The following is an 18640-nucleotide window of genomic DNA, read 5'->3' on the forward strand; positions in this document are numbered from 1 at the left end:
AAACTCCTCCAGGTGGATGGGCGTATAAGGCCTCTGTTTAAGGACCATTGTGGTCCATAGGCTCTGCCAGGCCCTTAATGTACTACGAACATTGAACTGACAGATAATAGCCAGTTACCCAGAGGATTTATAGCTTCTGCTGGCTGAGAGCCCTCAGTGAACTCTGGAAAACCCATTTTCTGCCCACACCTTGAGAAGAGGCCTGTTTTCCATGCACAGCTCCTTGCTCAGCACCGAGGAAGACACAGCCCTCGCATTCCCACACCTTGCCTGACACACTGGCTCTGAGATCCCAGGAAAAAAAAACAACTTCATCTTCTGAGATACTGTCCAGCGTTTGCCGTCCCTCTTGCCTTAGTCTTTGTAGGCCTCTGGAAAGGAACTAAACATGATTTCAGATCTTAAAATCATTAGACAAAGTGAAAAAGAAGATGCTCACCTAGAAGATTAAGTGGCATAATTATCAAAAGATAAAAAATTATGAAGGTAAAAATAAAATGGGCTGCAGAATTAAACAAATAACAGAATAAAACTTCCCTGAGCAGGAGAATGATAAGATTCTGCAGATTAAAGGGCTATCAAGTCCCAAGAAAGATTAATAATAACAAAGACACACTTGGACATACCCTGGTGAAAGCAGTCTGTTGGCACAATTCCCTCTTTCAGGAAGTCAGTCTTTTTTCAGGCCTTCATCTGGTTGGATGAAGCCCACTCACATTATGGAAGGCAATCTGCTTTACTCAAGGTCTGCTAACTTAAATGTCAGTCCCATCCAGAAACATCTGGAATGTTTGATCAGATAAAAGTGAAATAAAATATAGATTTTTTTGGGTAAAATTTACTTAAAATAGCAAAATATTTGGGGATGCTTTTCCTTAAGCTTATTCCTTTCTGTATATTCTCTATTGAAAGCTTAAACAAACATGTATGATTGTATTTCTAAATGATATTATTTCAGTAGCAATCTAAATTTAAAACTAAGCTTATATCGGGTTGGCCAAAAAAAGTTCGTTCAGGTTTTTCCAGAAGATGTTATGGAAAAACCCAAACAAATTTTTTTTGGCCAACCCAATATCTTTAGAAAATTCATTTTAAAATTCTAGTTTTCAACACATTCTTATCCTGAAGTTGAAACTGTAAAACATGTAATTTTTTTCTTTGTACTTTCATAAGCTAACGATGTAGATTTGGGGGTTTTTTAGTTTTTTTTATTTTCATCATTTTGAAATTACTTTCTAATTGGATAAGAATTTTAAAATCAGTAGTCAGCCTAGGCCTATTTTATGGCAGTCAGATTATAGTAGTGAGAACACGTATGTAAGATGTTGCTAATTCCTGAACCCCGTGGTATGACCACTCTCATTTTAAAGCCAGTGTGTCGTGCCAGACTATTCTTAGCGGTTGCAGCTAGAGAGGGTTGTGAGAGCATGAGGGCTGAGGAGGTGAGGATTTCACCATTAGTTCTGTATACTTCAGTGTAAACTCTTACAATAAGAATCAGCATTATTTGAATATTTTCAAAAATGTTTTTCTTGGGTTTTAAAAAAAACTTTTCAAGGCCAGTGTTATCTAAGAATAAAAAATGAGTTAAATGCCTATAAATGAGAGGAACTAGTGTTTTGTTTCAACTAGGAATTGTGCTATTTGCTCTTAACAGTGCATTGCAATTCTCACTTCTAACCACCCCTGCGTGGTTAAGCTTTTAGCCTTATTTAACAAACTGGTAAACTACCCACATGTTAACTGTTCACATGTTGGTCTGCTGATTGACAGAGATTGAAAAGTAAATGAGAGCCACACCTGTGTTCATTTTAAACTTGCGCTTGATTTTGAACCAGTATCTTTCAGATGAGATGCAATGTGTTACATCCTTAGAAGCTGTTTATTACAAAGAAATGCAGTAGAGGACATAGGGAACAAAGAGATAAATCTATACATGATAAAATGATTTTTCTCAAGGTTAGCAGTCTATATTGTCATTTTAAAGGAGAGAATCAAGGGAACTTTTTTTTCTTCAGTACTCTGTGGTGATTGAATAGATAGCTGATTGTATCATAGTAGGAAATCAGATGATCAAAGAGAAATTCAAATAGATTTACTTTTTGTTTTTGAGAAAATAAGGAAGCGATTCTTTTCATAGACTTTGTGATACTTCTTTATGAAAACTTGATGACCTCAATACAGAAGCAAAACTTTCATTGAAGAAATGTAGCAGAGGGAGATAATGGTATAATTTTTGAGCTGAGAACAGAATAAGAGCACATCTTCTGCTATTGCTGGATGCCACTTGAATGAGGAAATTGGCTTAGCTCACCTTGAGTCAGGTCTCTTAGTTAGCTAAACTCTCCAACTGTTTCTGACCAAAGAATTCATGATACCACTTTAAAGGATTCTGCCATCCAAGGAGGCTTTTTTCTTGTAAGCTGTAGGAGTCATGTCTTGCTGACATAAATGTTTTCAAAATAAAATGTATAGATATAATAAGCAAATATTCACAATCTTTTCATTTCACAGGGATTATCAGTATAGAAAGAAAGCCTTGTAACCACCATGTAGATACAGCACCAACGGTAAGGCAATCTATTTCTACATTGTTAAAACTGTTAAGAAAAAAAAAAAAAAAAAAAAAAACTGTTAAGAAGGCACAAAATAATACTGGTTATAGTGACACAAAATGCCATTGTAGAAAACTCTTGTAACCTACCTTTTGCCAAGAGTTATATCCCTTTAAGAAAATTAACCTTATGTTTTCTAATTACTCAAGATAACCTATCAATTTTTACTAAGATGTAGGAAAATAAGATGCTGTATCATTTTTACAAGTACTTGTTTTATATTAATGTTATGAATAGAATGGTATTTAATTTTAAAATACTTTATACTTTTGATAAAGTACTGTCTTTATGCAAATTGATTTATACCCTTGTAAAAATGAGTGTTATTTTCTGCACTAGCATCATTATTTAGAGTGAATGTTTTATAATAGTGAAAGTAAGCCATTATGCTTCATTTCTCTCGTAGACTACTATGCCTTATTATTATAAAAGTGAAATCTAATCTTTTACCCCACTACTATTCCTACCAGACAACAAAAGGCATTTAAGAATTATAGTATCTATTTACTATATTAAAAATAATTATAGGGCTTCCCTGGTGGCGCAGTGATTGAGAGTCCGCCTGCCGATGCAGGGGACACGGGCTCGTGCCCCGGTCCGGGAGGATCCCACATGCCGCTGAGCGGCTGGGCCCGTGAGCCATGGCCGCTGAGCCTGCACATCCGGAGGCTGTGCTCCGCAACGGAAGAGGCCACAACAGTGAGAGGCCTGCATACTGCCAAAAAAAAAATAATAATAATAATTATAAAAAATAGTATAAAAGGAAGACAAATAAATTTCCCTTTTAATCTCTGTATATAGTATTTGTATGTATGAAATACACTTCAGTTGCTGGTTCCCAGTTGAAAGATTCACAAGAAATAGACTAGAGTATATCTCTTCACTAAGCATATTCTTGTTTCTTATCCTTTCTATATAATAAATCTTTCAAGTACTCTGTACAATTCAGCATTTCCTATTGTGAGAAAGATTTAGTAATACCTTTTTTAAGAAAATCAAAAAGTATTAAACTATATTTGAATTTTATTGATAATTAATATTTTCCTCACGGACAAATTGACTCCATTTTTTCTATTTGTTATAAATCTATATAATTGATTCAGCATGTTTGGTAACTTAATACGTGGGGCTTCAGAAACGACTGGTGTTTGAGGAATTAATCATTAGCATAGTCATAAAAGGTACATGGATATAGTGTGTGTGTTCCAGCTATCCTTTAGTAAGTATGCTAAAAGAATAGCCATAACATTATGTAAATTTTATTCATTAATATTAAAAATGGAAGGCTAGCAATTATGGAAAATTAATTATTTTAAGGTATTTGAATAATCTACTCATTTGACTATTTTATATACTTTTGAAATTTATTTTATTCCTGTAGGCTTTCCTGCAGCACCTTGTTTGCATTCTGGGTGTTTTGTACATTTTGGAGCTCAGAAAAGTGTAACCTGCCAGGTTTTTTTGTTTCACCCTGTAGGCTGATGGCAGATTCCCATGTGAATTAAATCATAAAATAATAGAACCAAATATTCATGAAATCATGAGAAATAATGGCATGAACAAACTTTACAGTAGTGCCCTGATCTCAACATTACTCCTGTGAATTAGGAACAAAATCTAATGCATAATAGTTTAGGTATTGTTGGTTTTTGGTTATGTTCTCCCAGTTGGATTATTAAATGGTGGCTCCTAATATATTAATAACATTTCTACTCTGTATAGTTGATAAGTTTTAAAATACTTGGTTTATACAGATGCTCCCGTAACACTCATTAGATCCCCAGGTTTGACTTGAGCCAGTCTTCCTTTCTGATGTCTTTTCCTGAGCTCTTCTCCTTCTGTCTCTTTACTATACCTTAAGCATATTCAACAACCTTTCTCCTCTCCCCCATAGTTCCCCAACTTGCTGACAGTTAACCTTGGCCCTTTCTCCATAACCTCTAAATAGAATCACAAGTCTGTTCATTACCCAATCTCTGCTGGGCCCCAGGACAGATAAAGTCTGATTTTCACAGAAATATAATTTTACCTAATTTTCATCCTATGTGTCAGTGTGCCCTTATTTTCCCTAAAGGGTTTAAGAGAAGAAAATATTTAGAGATAAAAGAAATAGGAAAAAGTCTGTCTAAAAGTTTTACAAAGTGGGATATTTGTGAGTTCAAACTTTGTACTATACTGGCTAAAAAGGAGAGAGACTCTTTGGGCCTGAGAAAAAAAGTAGAAGGGGAGTGGGCCAGGATTTCAGAATGGCTGAGGCTCTGAATGACTCTTGTCCTCATACCTAGCCACCAGTTTCCAGCCTACCTCTCTACAATTCCTTTGGCTCTAAGTCCTACCATGAATGGCTGGGGTCTAGGAGAGTGCTAGATGCTACTTACGACTAATTCAGCAGGGGAGGGAAGCAAGACTTTCTTAGGCCTCTGTGACAGGGAAAGATGTGTTTCTTGACGTTTCAGGTTGGAATGAACTTCTCTGTAAATATATGGTTATGATAGTTTGATCTTATAGCGTTATAGTGGGATGCAGTAGTGTTCTTTAAGTGAATATAGGTTAGCCTGAGAACAAAACCCCTTTTGTCCCTTGGTTCTGTGTTCTTTCTCACTCTCTTTTTAATTTACTTGTTTCCCTTTTTTTTCATTTATTACATGAATTTTAATTTTTTGTTTGGAATTTTTTTTCTTTTTGACATAAATAATACCATATCTGTGTTTGAGTTTCCTTCAATAGAAAGCAAAACAGAATATCCCCACATGGCATGACCCCCTCCACCAAAAAGAATCAAACCTTCCTGCTTAACTGGCTATAATCACTACTTACTTTTTTTTGCATTCAGAGCTCTGAATTTTGTTCATATCTAAGAGTATATTTTCAAGTTATTTTTTCAAGAAATATAAATTGAGAATTATATTACCTGAATCTGCATATTTTAAAATATCTCTCATTTGTCTTTGCATAAGACAGCTTGCCAGGGCTTTTAATTATTTGAATATAACCTTTTCCCTTCAAAATGTTGTGGAAATTGATCATCATTTTGCCTTCTGTCATTGAGTATTTCAGGACAGACATTCAAATCAGTCTGATAGTTATTCCTTTGTATAGGTAGCATGTTTTGCCTGTTCCTGTATTACAGATTTTCTTTTATTTTCTTTATACGTAATGTCTTAGCTCAGATTTGATGCATAAATGTGTGGCTTTCTTTTCACTGATTTTTGGACTAAATGGTATTCACTCAGAAGTGTTACTATTATAGGAAAAACAAATAAGACATCATACAATCATAATATTAGATTACATGAAGATAATTAGATCATGCCACTTTAAGAGCGGGTTGCTGCACCTGCTTATAGCCTCCAGCAAGTTAAGGATAATATCAGACTCAGATTAATCAGAGGTCATTGTCTGAACCCTGAAAGGCAGGTGTAAAAGTAAGTTAATAGTTAAATCAGCATAGGCTTGAGTCCCATAGTTACTTTAAGTGGAGGACTTATTTGCAAACCAAAGAGAAATAGCAGCTAGCATAAGGAAGTCTTCCACCCACATGTCTGGTCTTTTCTGACTTTAGGTTATTACACAAAGGACTTAGTTAAAACATACCTGCCTTTTAGTGTACAGTCATATGCACAGCAGTTCCCATAGCTTTTCCTACTTTCTGGTGGAATTAAAACATGGTAAGCCATGTTGAATATATAAAGTATTTTTAGTGATTTGAGGAGAACTGTTTTTGAATTTCTTCCAGTGAAAACTGGTATGATAAAATTCAAATAACATCAACATGGCCTATTGTAGTCAATCATTTTTGTAAAGCTTCTGCATTCCAAACCTGTAACCCTAACTTATACTATTTCTTTCTTCTTATTTTATTCAGTGATCCCACAACCCCCACTAATGAGAACAAATTTTCTTTTAACAAAGGGATTTTTTGTCAGTTTATAAAATTACAGCTTATGTTTTCGTAGAGGTCTACACATCTACCACAGCAGGTTGAAACAAACTCCTGCCTGTCTCATCAGAATTATACCAGTTATGGAACACTTTTGCCATCTGTTAAAGTGTTGCATAAATTATTAAGAATTAAAATATCCTAGCTTGATTGGAAATTTAAATGTTGGTTCATTATTCTTCATTGTTATAAGACCAGTTTAACAAGCTGTTCATTCATTCTGCGGTTACACTCCTTCTAGGTTTTCTAAGGGCTTGATTGATAAATTTTTGTCACATGATTTTTCGTCAATGGTAAACTTTACTGTGTTTTAGAGTATTTTATTATTATGAAAATATATCTGAGATGTTTGTGGTATTGCTTGCCCTTACCAGTAAACTTATGCATAAATGTACATACAAATTAAACTTTATTCTGAGCCTCTTTTGGAGTATATGATTATGGATTATATGATATTCATTCTACAGCATTTTGAGTTGTTTCTGCTGTTAGATTATTATCATTGTTTAGCCCACTCTAGGTTCACAAGATTGCTACATATTGCATTATTGCACATTAGTTTAATAAATGTGTACATATGTTTACATAAAATATGTCTTTCACATTTTAACATACTGTTGGGGACAGCCAATCTAGAATTTTCCGGGAATTCATAGTATGTAAACTAGGGTGAATGTGCCCCTATAAAACTCATAAAATAGAACCTATGGCCAATCTCTTCCTGAAGGCAATTGTAGGGTGGAGAGGGAACTGATAAACTATAAGCTTTTATAACTTGTCATAAAAGAATCTATTTTCACTTATCAATAAAGTAGCAATTCAGAGCAATTCTATTGAAATTCAAATGTAAATGCAATAAATTCATTCTTTTTTAAGACCACTTGTGAGTTATCCATAATATAATATTTTTCTTAAGTATTTGCACATTAATTTTTCTCCAGATATTGTAAATTATGAAGCTTAATGTTGATTTTTCCCATTAGCATACTCTGCTGACATTTGTTTTTCTCAGGCTTTTTTCCACCAGTTCTCTTTTGACTTTGCTAAATTTCTCTACCTGAGAAAGTTTTAAAATTCTGAAAGTATCATATTACTGGAGGACTATAACATAAGAGTGGCATAATAGGAATTTATTTTCTAAATTATCAGCAAACATTAGGTGTACGGTGCCCATAGGACAGTACAGTACAAGTGCTGGGTAGGTGTGGGAGTGGTATGGGGGAAAGCAGAAATACAAAAAAGTATAAAACATGCTTTGTGTCTTTGAGCAGCTCTTGGTCTAATTAGAAAAGTGAACTGTAAATAGTTAAATCTCAATACATGAAATGGATAAAAGTTCAGAGCAATATAGTACAGATGTCATGTCAACAAGGCAGCTTGTACTCAAGTATAGGAATATGGGATGGGCCTTGAGTGCTTTAGGAATTCCCAGGGCTGTAGTGATTTGGGAAGGCTGTTTAGAGTAGGAAGGTGCTAAACTGGATCATAAAGGACAGATAGGATTTTAAAAGGAATAGGATGTTCTAGACCAGAGTAACAGTGTGACAGAAGATCACAGAAGGAAAGTACACAGAGTTTATAGATGGAGACAGTTTACCTGAAGCCGAGCATTTCAGAACATGAGATAGATTAAGAAAAGGTAATTTGGGCATGATTTATAAAGATCATTGGATGTTAGGTAAAAAGTTAAGACTTTATCAATATAAGCAACAGTAAGGCATTTGAGCATGAGAATAAGATGATCAAGGGGTAATGTTTTTAAAAAATTAAAATAAAAGCAGCTCATGAAATTGCAGGTAGGTGGAGATTAGAAGAAAGTAAATGATCTGTGAAGCTACTGTTAATCCACATTCAAGGTGCTAAGGGTCTGGATAAGGAAGGGGCAATGGAAATGGAAATAGAGGTGTGCTTATGAGAAAGATTTGGAAATTGGAACTGATGATAGAAATTCAAAAGAAAAAGAGGTAATGATGGCTGGAGACATAGGTTACTGAGAAAATGATGACTCTTTTAACAGATTTTTAAAAAAATAGGGATGAGGATGATTTTTAGAGAATAATAGATTCAATTTTAGACATGTTAAATTTCAGGTAACCAGAAGCCATGAACAAGTAGAAATGTTCAGTAGAGAACTGAGAATATAGGCTTGAACCTCAGAAAAGAGGATGAGTTTGAAGATCTAAATTTGTTGTGTTTGATAGAGCCACACTGAACAGCTCTGGGGTCCTGAAGGAAGATCCAGCGGTCAGAAGCCTCAGACCTCGGTTGTGGGAAGTCCTGTGTATCATTATAAGCGGAAAGCAAGCAGACTCTTCACAACAGGTGTCCAAAGGCCCCATCCAGGAAAGGGACAGATATCCAGTCTTTAGAAAAAGCTCAGTCAGGAACCAGTCTCCTCTGACTCACCTCCCAAATTCGTTCTCCACAGAGTTATTTATCCAAGGCATAAATGTGATCATATGTTAAAGATCTTGGGGTACACCCCATCTCCTACCAGTTGAAAGCTAAGCTATTTAGCATGTGTTCGGAAGCCTTCTGCTACCTTTGTAGACTTATTTCCAACTTTTCCCCAATACTCAATGCTGGCCACTCTGAGCTACTTGTAGTTCCCTAAACATGTCTAGTCTCTCGCATTGAGGAGTAATTTTAGAAGAGGGCTTAAGAACACTGAGTCCAGACCAGATGTCCTGGCTTCAAGTCCTGCTTTGGCCACTTTTACTCCATATGACTTCAGGCAGGGTTCTTTACCTCTTTGTCTGCAAGTGGGAGTGATACCTACCTCAAGGATTGTTGTGAGGGATAAATGAGTTGAGACACATTCCACTCAATATTTTTCTGTATACCAGATATTGAATATTATTTCACCACAAGAGATGGCCAGATAATATGGACAAGAACATATCCCAAACCTGAGGTCAAGAATCAAAGGGAGGACGCCGGGGTCCCAGCTAGGCCAGGGACACTGGGAACAAGGGAATCTGATGAAGGTTGCCGCAATGACCTGCGTGTCTCTTGACCAACCTTCTTTCTTTTTCTCTTTTCATTTTTTAAAGTGTGTTTATGTATGTATTTATTTATTTATTTATTGCATATTGTGACTGTCTCCTGCTGTCGATGCAGAAATCCAGTTACACCAAGACAACAAGCATATAAACTGGGATTGTCTTGGGCAGTCCTAAATGTGTGATCCCTTTATTCATCGATTCTGTAAGTCGTGGCAGCCAGGGTGATCTTTTTAAAATATAAGTCAGAATGGGTTATCCCTCTCCTCATTAACACTCTTCAATAACTTCTCCTTACTTGTAGAATAAAACCCAAACCCTTTCCTGGGGCCTACCAGGCCTTGCCTGATCTGGTCTCTGCCTACCTCTTCAGCATCACCTTATGATACTCTTTGCTCTGAGTTTCTGGAACACAGCCAGCCTTTCTCCTACTCACCTATCAGCTTTGAACATTTGGTCTCTCTGCCAGGAATACACACCCCCTTTTGCATAATGGGCTTTTTCTTTAGATCCCAGTAAATGTCAGCTTTTCGGAGGATCTTCCTTCACCATTCTATCTGAAGTAGATACTCCCCACTTAGTCTTTTTATTGCACCTTTTTTTTTCCTTCTTAATACTTATCCCAATTTGTAATTTTTTTGTTCAGTTATTTTCATGTTTATCTCTTGTCTTCCTCGATAGAATGGATGTAAGTTTCATGAAAGTAGAGACCATGTCTGCTTGAGTCACCATTGCTTATAGACTGTCAGTAGATACTTAAACGAATCAATGAATATAGGCTGAAACTATAGAAATAAAAAAGCACAAAGAGCTAGACTGGACTTCGGGGATGTCCATATTCAGAAGGTTGGAAAAAGAGCCCTCACAGAAAACAGACAGAAAAGAGAGACATAGGAAGTCAGGAATAGTGTAGCATCTTGGAAGCCAAGGGAGTCTAACTGGAGGTTTTGTGCCATCATAGGTAGTCAGAAAAGTTTGGGAGAAAGGAAGCTAGATGGTAACATTAGGAGGCATGATGAACTGGAAGCAATTCGGGAAACCTGTCATGAGAGGAGTATGGAAAATAGAGTAGCAGTTAACTTAGCCTTGTGTGTATATTGCTGACTCATTTCACAAAAGAAAGTAATGTTTTGCCAATAGGGCTGCCATGAAAGGAATCTATGTAGAATGTGAAGTAAATGTTTCTTTTTCCGTGCTCTTCAAAAGTGAAAAATTAAGCTTTAGTATTTATGCAACATTATTACTTTCAAAAACTTTCTCAGATGGAAGGAAAAATTCAGGAACATAAATGGGGAGAAGGATGCACACTGTATTTTAGCATTAGACAAAGGAGTAGAGTTAGGCAGTTGTAGCAAGATTCCTTACTAAGTATTTAAAACTTTTCTAGTTGGTAAAATGAGGAAAGTTGAAGAAGTTGATCTTTTATGTCTCCTTTGGGTCTTTTTCATCTGCTCTTACTGTTCCAGGACAACATATTAAAGAAGAAAAACTAAGCAAATTTCTGATAGTCATCTCTTGAATGCTCACTCATCATTTCTCTCATTCTTCCTATTCTCAGGATTCAGTTAGAGTTCACCCATATATTATACACATGGCAGTCGTGTCCACTGGGTTGACTAACAGATTGCCTATCACCACCATTGCTATTGGAAATTTCATGCTGCTTAATTAGTAGACGTGGGTTAGTTGTCTTCAGTAGATCAAAAACTAGACGTGGGTTAGTTGTCTTCAGTAGATCAAAAACTAAGTCCTTTCACTACAGACCAAATCTCTCCACCTTCATAAGCCCAGGGCTTGGTGAAATGATGCCAAACAGTAGGTTATGGTGTTCAGATAACTGGTGTAATTTAGCCAGCAGGGGTTAGAGAGCATGTGCAGTACAGTGGGGAAGAGGAAGGGCACTGGTCTGGCTGCCTAGGATTCTACTGAAAGAGAAACCAGTAATCTTTTTTGCCCATTTCAATCTCTTTCGCTATCTTTCCCAACACAAATAAAGTCGTGTTCAGTTACACAAACTGGTGGAACTTGAGGAATCGGCTAATCAAAACTGTGAATCAAGAACAATTCAAAAGTGCACAAATATTCCAAAACAGGACATCTGAAGCATTAAAAAAACTAAAGAAATTAAAATCATTCCATTTTAGACTCTAGCTGAAGTACTTCCTTACTCAAGTTCTAGTGAGATGTCTAGAAGTATGAACACATGGTTCCCATGAGACCTGACTCCAGAGGAATTATTTTGGTCATTTTTTCCCCTGAGAGCAGCAAAAAGAGCAAGTGCTGGAAGGGAGTCTGCTTCCTCAGGAGCTTAAACTGGGAAGACAGGAGCCAGAAAGCAGGAGCTCTGTTAAATGCCATAAGGGGAGGTGGTGATATGCCCCACCCAAAACATTTACTTCACCCCCTAACCTGTTTCTTTGGAGTAGTACTTACTGTCATTGTAAGTACAGTCTGTGTTTCTGTAATGCAAATTAGGCAACTTGCAGTTAATAAATAGATGAATGATGTCAATAAGATTGCAGAAGATTTATTTATGCATGTTACAAGTTTAAACCCATCAGAGGCAGGCTTTCTCATAATCAAATGGAAAGACTGAGTCATTTTAGAAAAAAGCTGAGATGCCTTTTGCTAATGTCTAATTTAGTAGCTTTAAGAACTGCTAATACAAATGAAGAATTGTTTTGTTTGATGAAATCTAAAACCTGATTGGGTTTTTAATTTTGATAAACTGGTCTCTATTGAAAGGAAATTCTTTCATGGACCTGACTTAACCATAATGCTGGGTACAGATGCCAGCAAAGATTTAATACCACATTAGTACTTTGATTAGGATTGTTAGTTTCTTTCAGCACCCTAGTTACAAGTTCCATAGATTTTAAGTAGTCTGCAACAACTGCATTTTTTTTTCATAAGCCTCATTCTACAGAATGCAAGACTTTATAGCAGAAAGGCCTATAAAAAATTATGGAATTTTGTCTCCCCTCGTAAAATGTAAACACCACTAAAAGAGGGGTTTTCCATGTTCTTGTTCAGCACTGCAGTCTGAGAACTGTCCAATACCTTACACATAATATTACTAGCTATTATATTACTGATATTCATAATGATCCTGAATCTCTAAGAATAAGTTAATCATAATTATATCAAACTTATTTAACTTTGTTGTGAGCATCAATGATACACATGTATTGAATACCTACTATGTTGCCAGTGTATCTTTATATCTACTTTCTTTTCATCTGTATAATCTTAGATAGGTATTATTATCCCCATTTTATAAATTATGAAACTGAGGCACTGAAAAGTGAAGAGTCTTCACTAGGGTCACACAGATGGTAAATATAGAGCCAGGAAATTCTTTTCTATTTAATTAACATGTTACCTAAGAGCCTCTGGAGTTCTTGATATTTGCCAAAGACTACATTATCCGCTAATAATGGGATATTTTGATAAGTGTATTGAGACGTTTCTAATCTCTACACATTTTTAGTCATTTAGCTTCAACGTATGAGAAGGATGTGTCACTGGTTACAAAAAGAAGTCCCCTTGCTTATGGATACGTTCTTTCCTGGAAAACAAAAAACTACTTCTACCTTAGAAACACTGTGTTTTCATAATTACTCAAGTTTTGTGCTTTACCTACAGATGATTAGTACCTTGGTTTTACTCTGCTTCTAGATCGTTATAGAACAAATCAATTTCCTCTGCTATAAACACAGCTCTTGAGATGCTTGAGAGTGTCTGTTTCATCTTGACATTCTCTTTTTTAGACTAACTCTATCCATTTTCTTCTACTTAATCTATACTGATTCCGTCCAGTTTGTTCATATTCTTTGGAAAAGTGACATCCAGAACTAGATTTAATATTCTAATTGTGATACGAAAAATAGTGATATTATTGGTTTCTATAATCTGCATACTGTGTTTGATATTGAATTATGACCTGCCATAACTTCTTGATATTTTAAAGATTTACTGTCAAGACCTGTCTTCCCATTATTTACCTACTTGTGCCTCAGTATCCTCATCTCTAGAATGGAGATAATAATAGTACCCTCCTCATTAGTGCTGTTTCCAGTACTGAGTACGGTGTCTAGCACACAGTAATCTCTCAGCTTTCCACTATTACCGTTTAACCCTAAGTGCAGTGGTCCATTTATCCTTGCTGAATTTCATCAGTTTATTTTTGACTCATTTTTCTTTTGAATGCTGATTTTTTTCAGCCATGGTCACTCACTCCTGAACTCTGTAACATGAACAAATTTTCCCCTTATTTATTGTCTTTATTCACAACATGAGGAAAATATTGAACAATGAACAAAATCAAAAAGGCAACAATTTCTTTACATGTGGTCAATTTAAGTTTTTATTTATCAACAAAATGCCTTATAAATAAAAGTCATTTGGGGGGGGGATGTTAATGTTTAAAAGCAATTTCAATGTTACACTGCATTGTCCTTTAGCAAAGCATTTACTTACCTGTCTTTTAAAATAAGATTTGGTGATTACTTGAAATTTTCCTTTTAATCAATATAAAATTTGATCCCTGTAAGGAAGCATTGAATATAGTACATAACAGAAACCAAAACTTGAGTTGATCATGCCATAAAATGAAGCAATTATTTAGAAAAACTTTTCAGACTCATCATTTTATGGAATATTATTTTCCATTTTGGGAAATTTTAATCAAAAGTTATCAAACTAGTCCTCTATTCTTCCTGCCTAGATGGGCATTTACCATCTGCCACTCCAGATGTTCCATAGATTCTTTTCTTACCTTGATAAATATCCACGAGTTTACCAGGTCTCTTCTTCCCGTGATGCCCTTTATCCTGCCATCTTCTCAGCGTCCCCAGGGATCAATCTTTGGCAGAGATCATAGTGCAGCAGCCAGTAATGCAGACACCTCTTGGTATAACCACATTATTGGGTCACAGATTAGTTTAATGCATAAAGAGTAAGTAAGATAAATCCCTAGAGGGAACAAAACTTCTGTGTTTTTAATTAAACTTCATAAACTTTTCTTGTCACCATATCTCTGCCTGGTAATATGGCAACATGAGCAGACTTTTCTGAGGGCACTTTATAGATTCAAAGCTTATTTTGCCAAACCTAGAAATAAATTTTCTTTTCAGAATGGAGTTGGAGTTAGTAGATCTATATTTTTTTTGGAAAATATGGTTACGTTTATAGTACTACAGAAATATTTTACTACAAAACGCCATTCCTCTTTGATAAAGAACTTTAGGAGTTGAGTAATAGCAATCATACCTCTAACATTTATTGAGCACTCACTATGTACCAGGCACTGTGCAAAGTGTTTTATGTAGGATATCTCATGAATATCATAATTCTGTATGATAAAAGTATCATCATCATCACCACCATCATCATCATCATTCGCCAGTAGGGAAACTGAAACATAAAAGGTCTTTAAGAGTCTTTTAGAAACATTTAAATTGAATGTGTTAATGCATTATGGTAGATGAGCCAAAAATATTAAGAGCAGAATAAGTTTATATGATTAAACCATTAAAGTGTCACTCAGTGGCACAAGGCAGATTCTGTGGAAACTGGGAGCAGTTCAGATAGTATTAACAGCAATTAACACTTATAAAAACAATTTTTAGTTTTAAAAACCCTGCTTCATGGTGTGTATTATTTCATCTGATCTTTGTATCATCACTGTATCTTGTAATGGCATTAGGCAGGGGTGGTAATGAAGAGAGTAGACAACTGAGCAATACTGGTAGGGCTGACCAGAATGACAGCCAAGAAGGGTCATGAAGACCTTGAGGACAGGACGGCCAAATACAGATTCCTCCCTCTTCACCATCTACCATGGATGTTATCTAAGAAAGCCTACTGCAGAATTTTTTTCTTGGAAAACATCCCATCCACACACCAAGGAGTTTTAATCAAATATGGTGGGGTTAGTGGATAGAGTCTTAGATTTCCTCAGAATAGTGGCACTTCAATTCTCAAAGCTGTGGGGTGGGTTAAAGACACATAAGTAACAGAGAGTAATCTGGATGGGAGAAGGGGATCTTGGGGTTTGGTGGGAAGAAAGGGGCCCAGAAGCTGTGGTTTTTCTAGTGCACTGGCAGAGTCACCTGTGACCTTGAGAAAGGAAATTGCAAGCACCTGTTACACTTCAAACTATGCTACCCACATGCCACAGACAGCTGTTTGAAGAACAGGACTAAAAAGAACAGGAATGAAAAGGTAATTGTATCACCCAAGAATGAGGTGATTGGGCTTTGTCCCTTCTTCCTTGAGACCTACTTGTAAAACTCATTGTACACACCCAAGTGTCAGCAGGTACCTAAGCATGAATGACTCCTCAGTTGATGTTTCTAATCTTAATTATTCTTTTCTTTCTCCATTCTACTAGAAAAATCTTCATAATAAATACTTAGGCTGTTAACCACTTGGGAACCAAAGAACCTGAAAATGAGTACAGCTCAATAAAATTCCTGTCTTTCCTGGGACTTATATTGGGCCTTTCCACTTTAGTCTTCTGTCACTGGTGCTACCAACTGCTTAGTTCTTACTGACAAAACCTTGGTAATATATTAAGCTTATCTATTTCTCTTATGTACCACATGTATTGCTTTCCTCTTCTGTTATATTTCCACAATCTAACCTCTTTTGTCCACTTCCATAGCCAGAATCAAGACTCCCCTCTCTGACGTGAATCACTGTGGTCTCCACCTCTGTGTTTTTGCTTGTATCTGTTCCTTTCTTCTGACTAACCTCACCTTCCATAACCATAATTTCTATGATGTTCTTTTTTTATAACAGCTTTATTTGGATATAATTCACATAGCAAAATGTTTACTCTTTTAAAGTCTACAATTCATTGGGTTTTAGTATATTCATAGTTTTGTACACATCATCAGTGTCTAATTTTAAAACATATTCCTCACCCCAAATAGAAATCCCATACTCAGTAGTAGCCACCCACCCCCCTACACTGCCTTCTCTTCCTAGACCCTGGCAAATACTAATCTACTTCCTATCTCTGTGGATTTGCCTATTCTGGACATTTTGTATAAATGCAGTCATATCATACGTGACCTTTTGTATCTGGCTTCTTTCACTTAGCATGCTTTCAGAGATCATCCATGTCATAGCATGCATCAGAATCTCATTCCTTTTTATGGCTGAATAATAGTCTATCATATGGATATGCCACATTTTATTTATCCTTTAATTCATTGATGAGCATTTGGGTTGCTTCCATTTTTAGCTATTATGAATAGTATTGTGTGCACATTTACGTACAGGTTTTTGTGTAGACAGACATAGGTTTTCAGTTCTCTTGGGTGTATATTTAGTAGTGAAATTGCTGTGTCACATGGTAACTCTGTATTTAACATTTTGAGGAACTGCCAAAACGTTCTCTAAAGTACCTGAACCATTTTACAATCCCACCAGCCAAGTATGAGAGTTTCAATTTCTCCACATCCTCACCAACACTTGTTACTGTCTTTTTTATTATAGCCAGTTTATTGAGTGAAAAGTTATATCTCTTATATCTCCTGATTTTGATTTGCATTTCCTTAATGATTAATGATGTGAACATCTTTTGCAGTGCTATTTGTATATCTTCTTTGGATAATTTATTCAAATCCTTTGCCCATTTTCTAGTTGGGCAAATTATGTTCTACTATATAATTGTATAAATAGGATATATTTTAATGACTGTGTTATGTATTTATGTATGTATGTATATATGAGAATCAGATCTTATTATACCAAGGGTAGCAATACAGTTTTGTTTTTAGACATGGGGTTGAAGTTAGCACATCTACATTTAATTTGGAAAATAGGATCACATTTATAGTTGCGGGTGTCCTATAGAGATATTTTTATTTTAAAACACCATTCCTCTGTGATAACTCAAAGAACTCTAGGAGTTGAATAATAATAATTATACCTGACACATATTGTATACCTACCATGTGCCAGGAATATAGCATATAAATATATATTATATAAAATCAACTGTATAAATTATGTAACTCATACGTAAATATAGATATAATATAGATATATTCATATTATTTATATCTAATTGGGTTTGTCTTAGTATTGACTTGTAAGAGTTCTTTATATACTCTGGATACAAGTCTCTCATCAGATACGTGATTTGCAGATATTTTCTCCTGTTCTGTAGGTTGTCTTTTTCTCTTTCTTGATCATGTCCTTTGAAGCACAACATTTTTTAAAAATTTTTATGAAGTTCAATTTCTCTACTCTTTTCTTTTGTTACTTGTGCATTTGTTACCATATCTAAGAAACTATTGTCTGATCTAAGGTCACAAAGATTTACTTCTATGTGTTCTCAGAGAGTTTTATACATTTAGCTCTTACCTAGGTCTGTAATCCATTTAGAGTTAATTTTTATATATGGTGTGAGTTAGGGATGTAACTTTATTTTTTTGCATGTGTCTATCCAGTTTTCCCAGCACTATTTATTGAAAAGACTATTATTTCCCCATTTAATGGTCTCGGCACCCTTTTCAAAAATCAGTTGGCCATGAATGTAAGGGCTTACATCTGGACTCTCAATTCTATTGCGTTGATTCATTTGCCGATCTTTATGTCAGTAATCCACTGTTTTAATTGCTGTAGCTTTGTAGTAAGTTTTAAAAGCAGAGCTTGTCCTCCAGCTTTGTTCTCTTTCCAGATTATTTTTCTGTTCTAGGTCCCTTGCATTTCCATATGAATCTTAAAATCACCTTCTCAGTTTCTGCAAAATTTTTAATAGGGATTATGTTGAACCTGTAGGTCAAAATGGAGGATTTTCATCTTAACAGTATATTAAGTCTTCCAATCTAGTAACATGGGTCTTTCAGTTTATATAAGTCTACTTTAATTTCTTTCAATGACATTTTGTTTTTATTATGTAAGTCTTAGACTTTTATTTCAAGTATTTTATTCTTTTTGATGTTGTAAATGGAATTGGTTTTATATTCAGATTTTTCATTCCTCAGGTATAAAAATATAATTGATTTTTTTATATTCACCTGTATTCTGCAACCTTACTGAATTTGTTTACTACTTCTATAAGATGT

General features: G+C 35.4%; 1 protein-coding gene across 3 annotated transcripts in view; it reads left to right on the forward strand.

The window, feature by feature from the left end:
- The window catches only part of AHI1 (Abelson helper integration site 1), a 210435-nt gene that overhangs the window by 117613 nt on the left and 74182 nt on the right, over positions 1-18640 (forward strand). For all 3 annotated transcript variants that reach the window (XR_014326800.1, XR_014326801.1, XM_082856087.1), the window contains exon 21: positions 2515-2570. Coding sequence is in view for 1 of the 3 variants with exons in the window: in XM_082856087.1 (XP_082712213.1) it covers positions 2515-2570 (56 nt within the window). In the remaining 2 variants the exon portion in view is untranslated. The remainder of the gene's footprint in view (positions 1-2514; positions 2571-18640) is intronic.

Source organism: Leucopleurus acutus (genome assembly GCF_964270905.1).
Source record: "Leucopleurus acutus genome assembly, chromosome: 15".
NCBI lineage: Eukaryota > Metazoa > Chordata > Mammalia > Artiodactyla > Delphinidae > Leucopleurus > Leucopleurus acutus.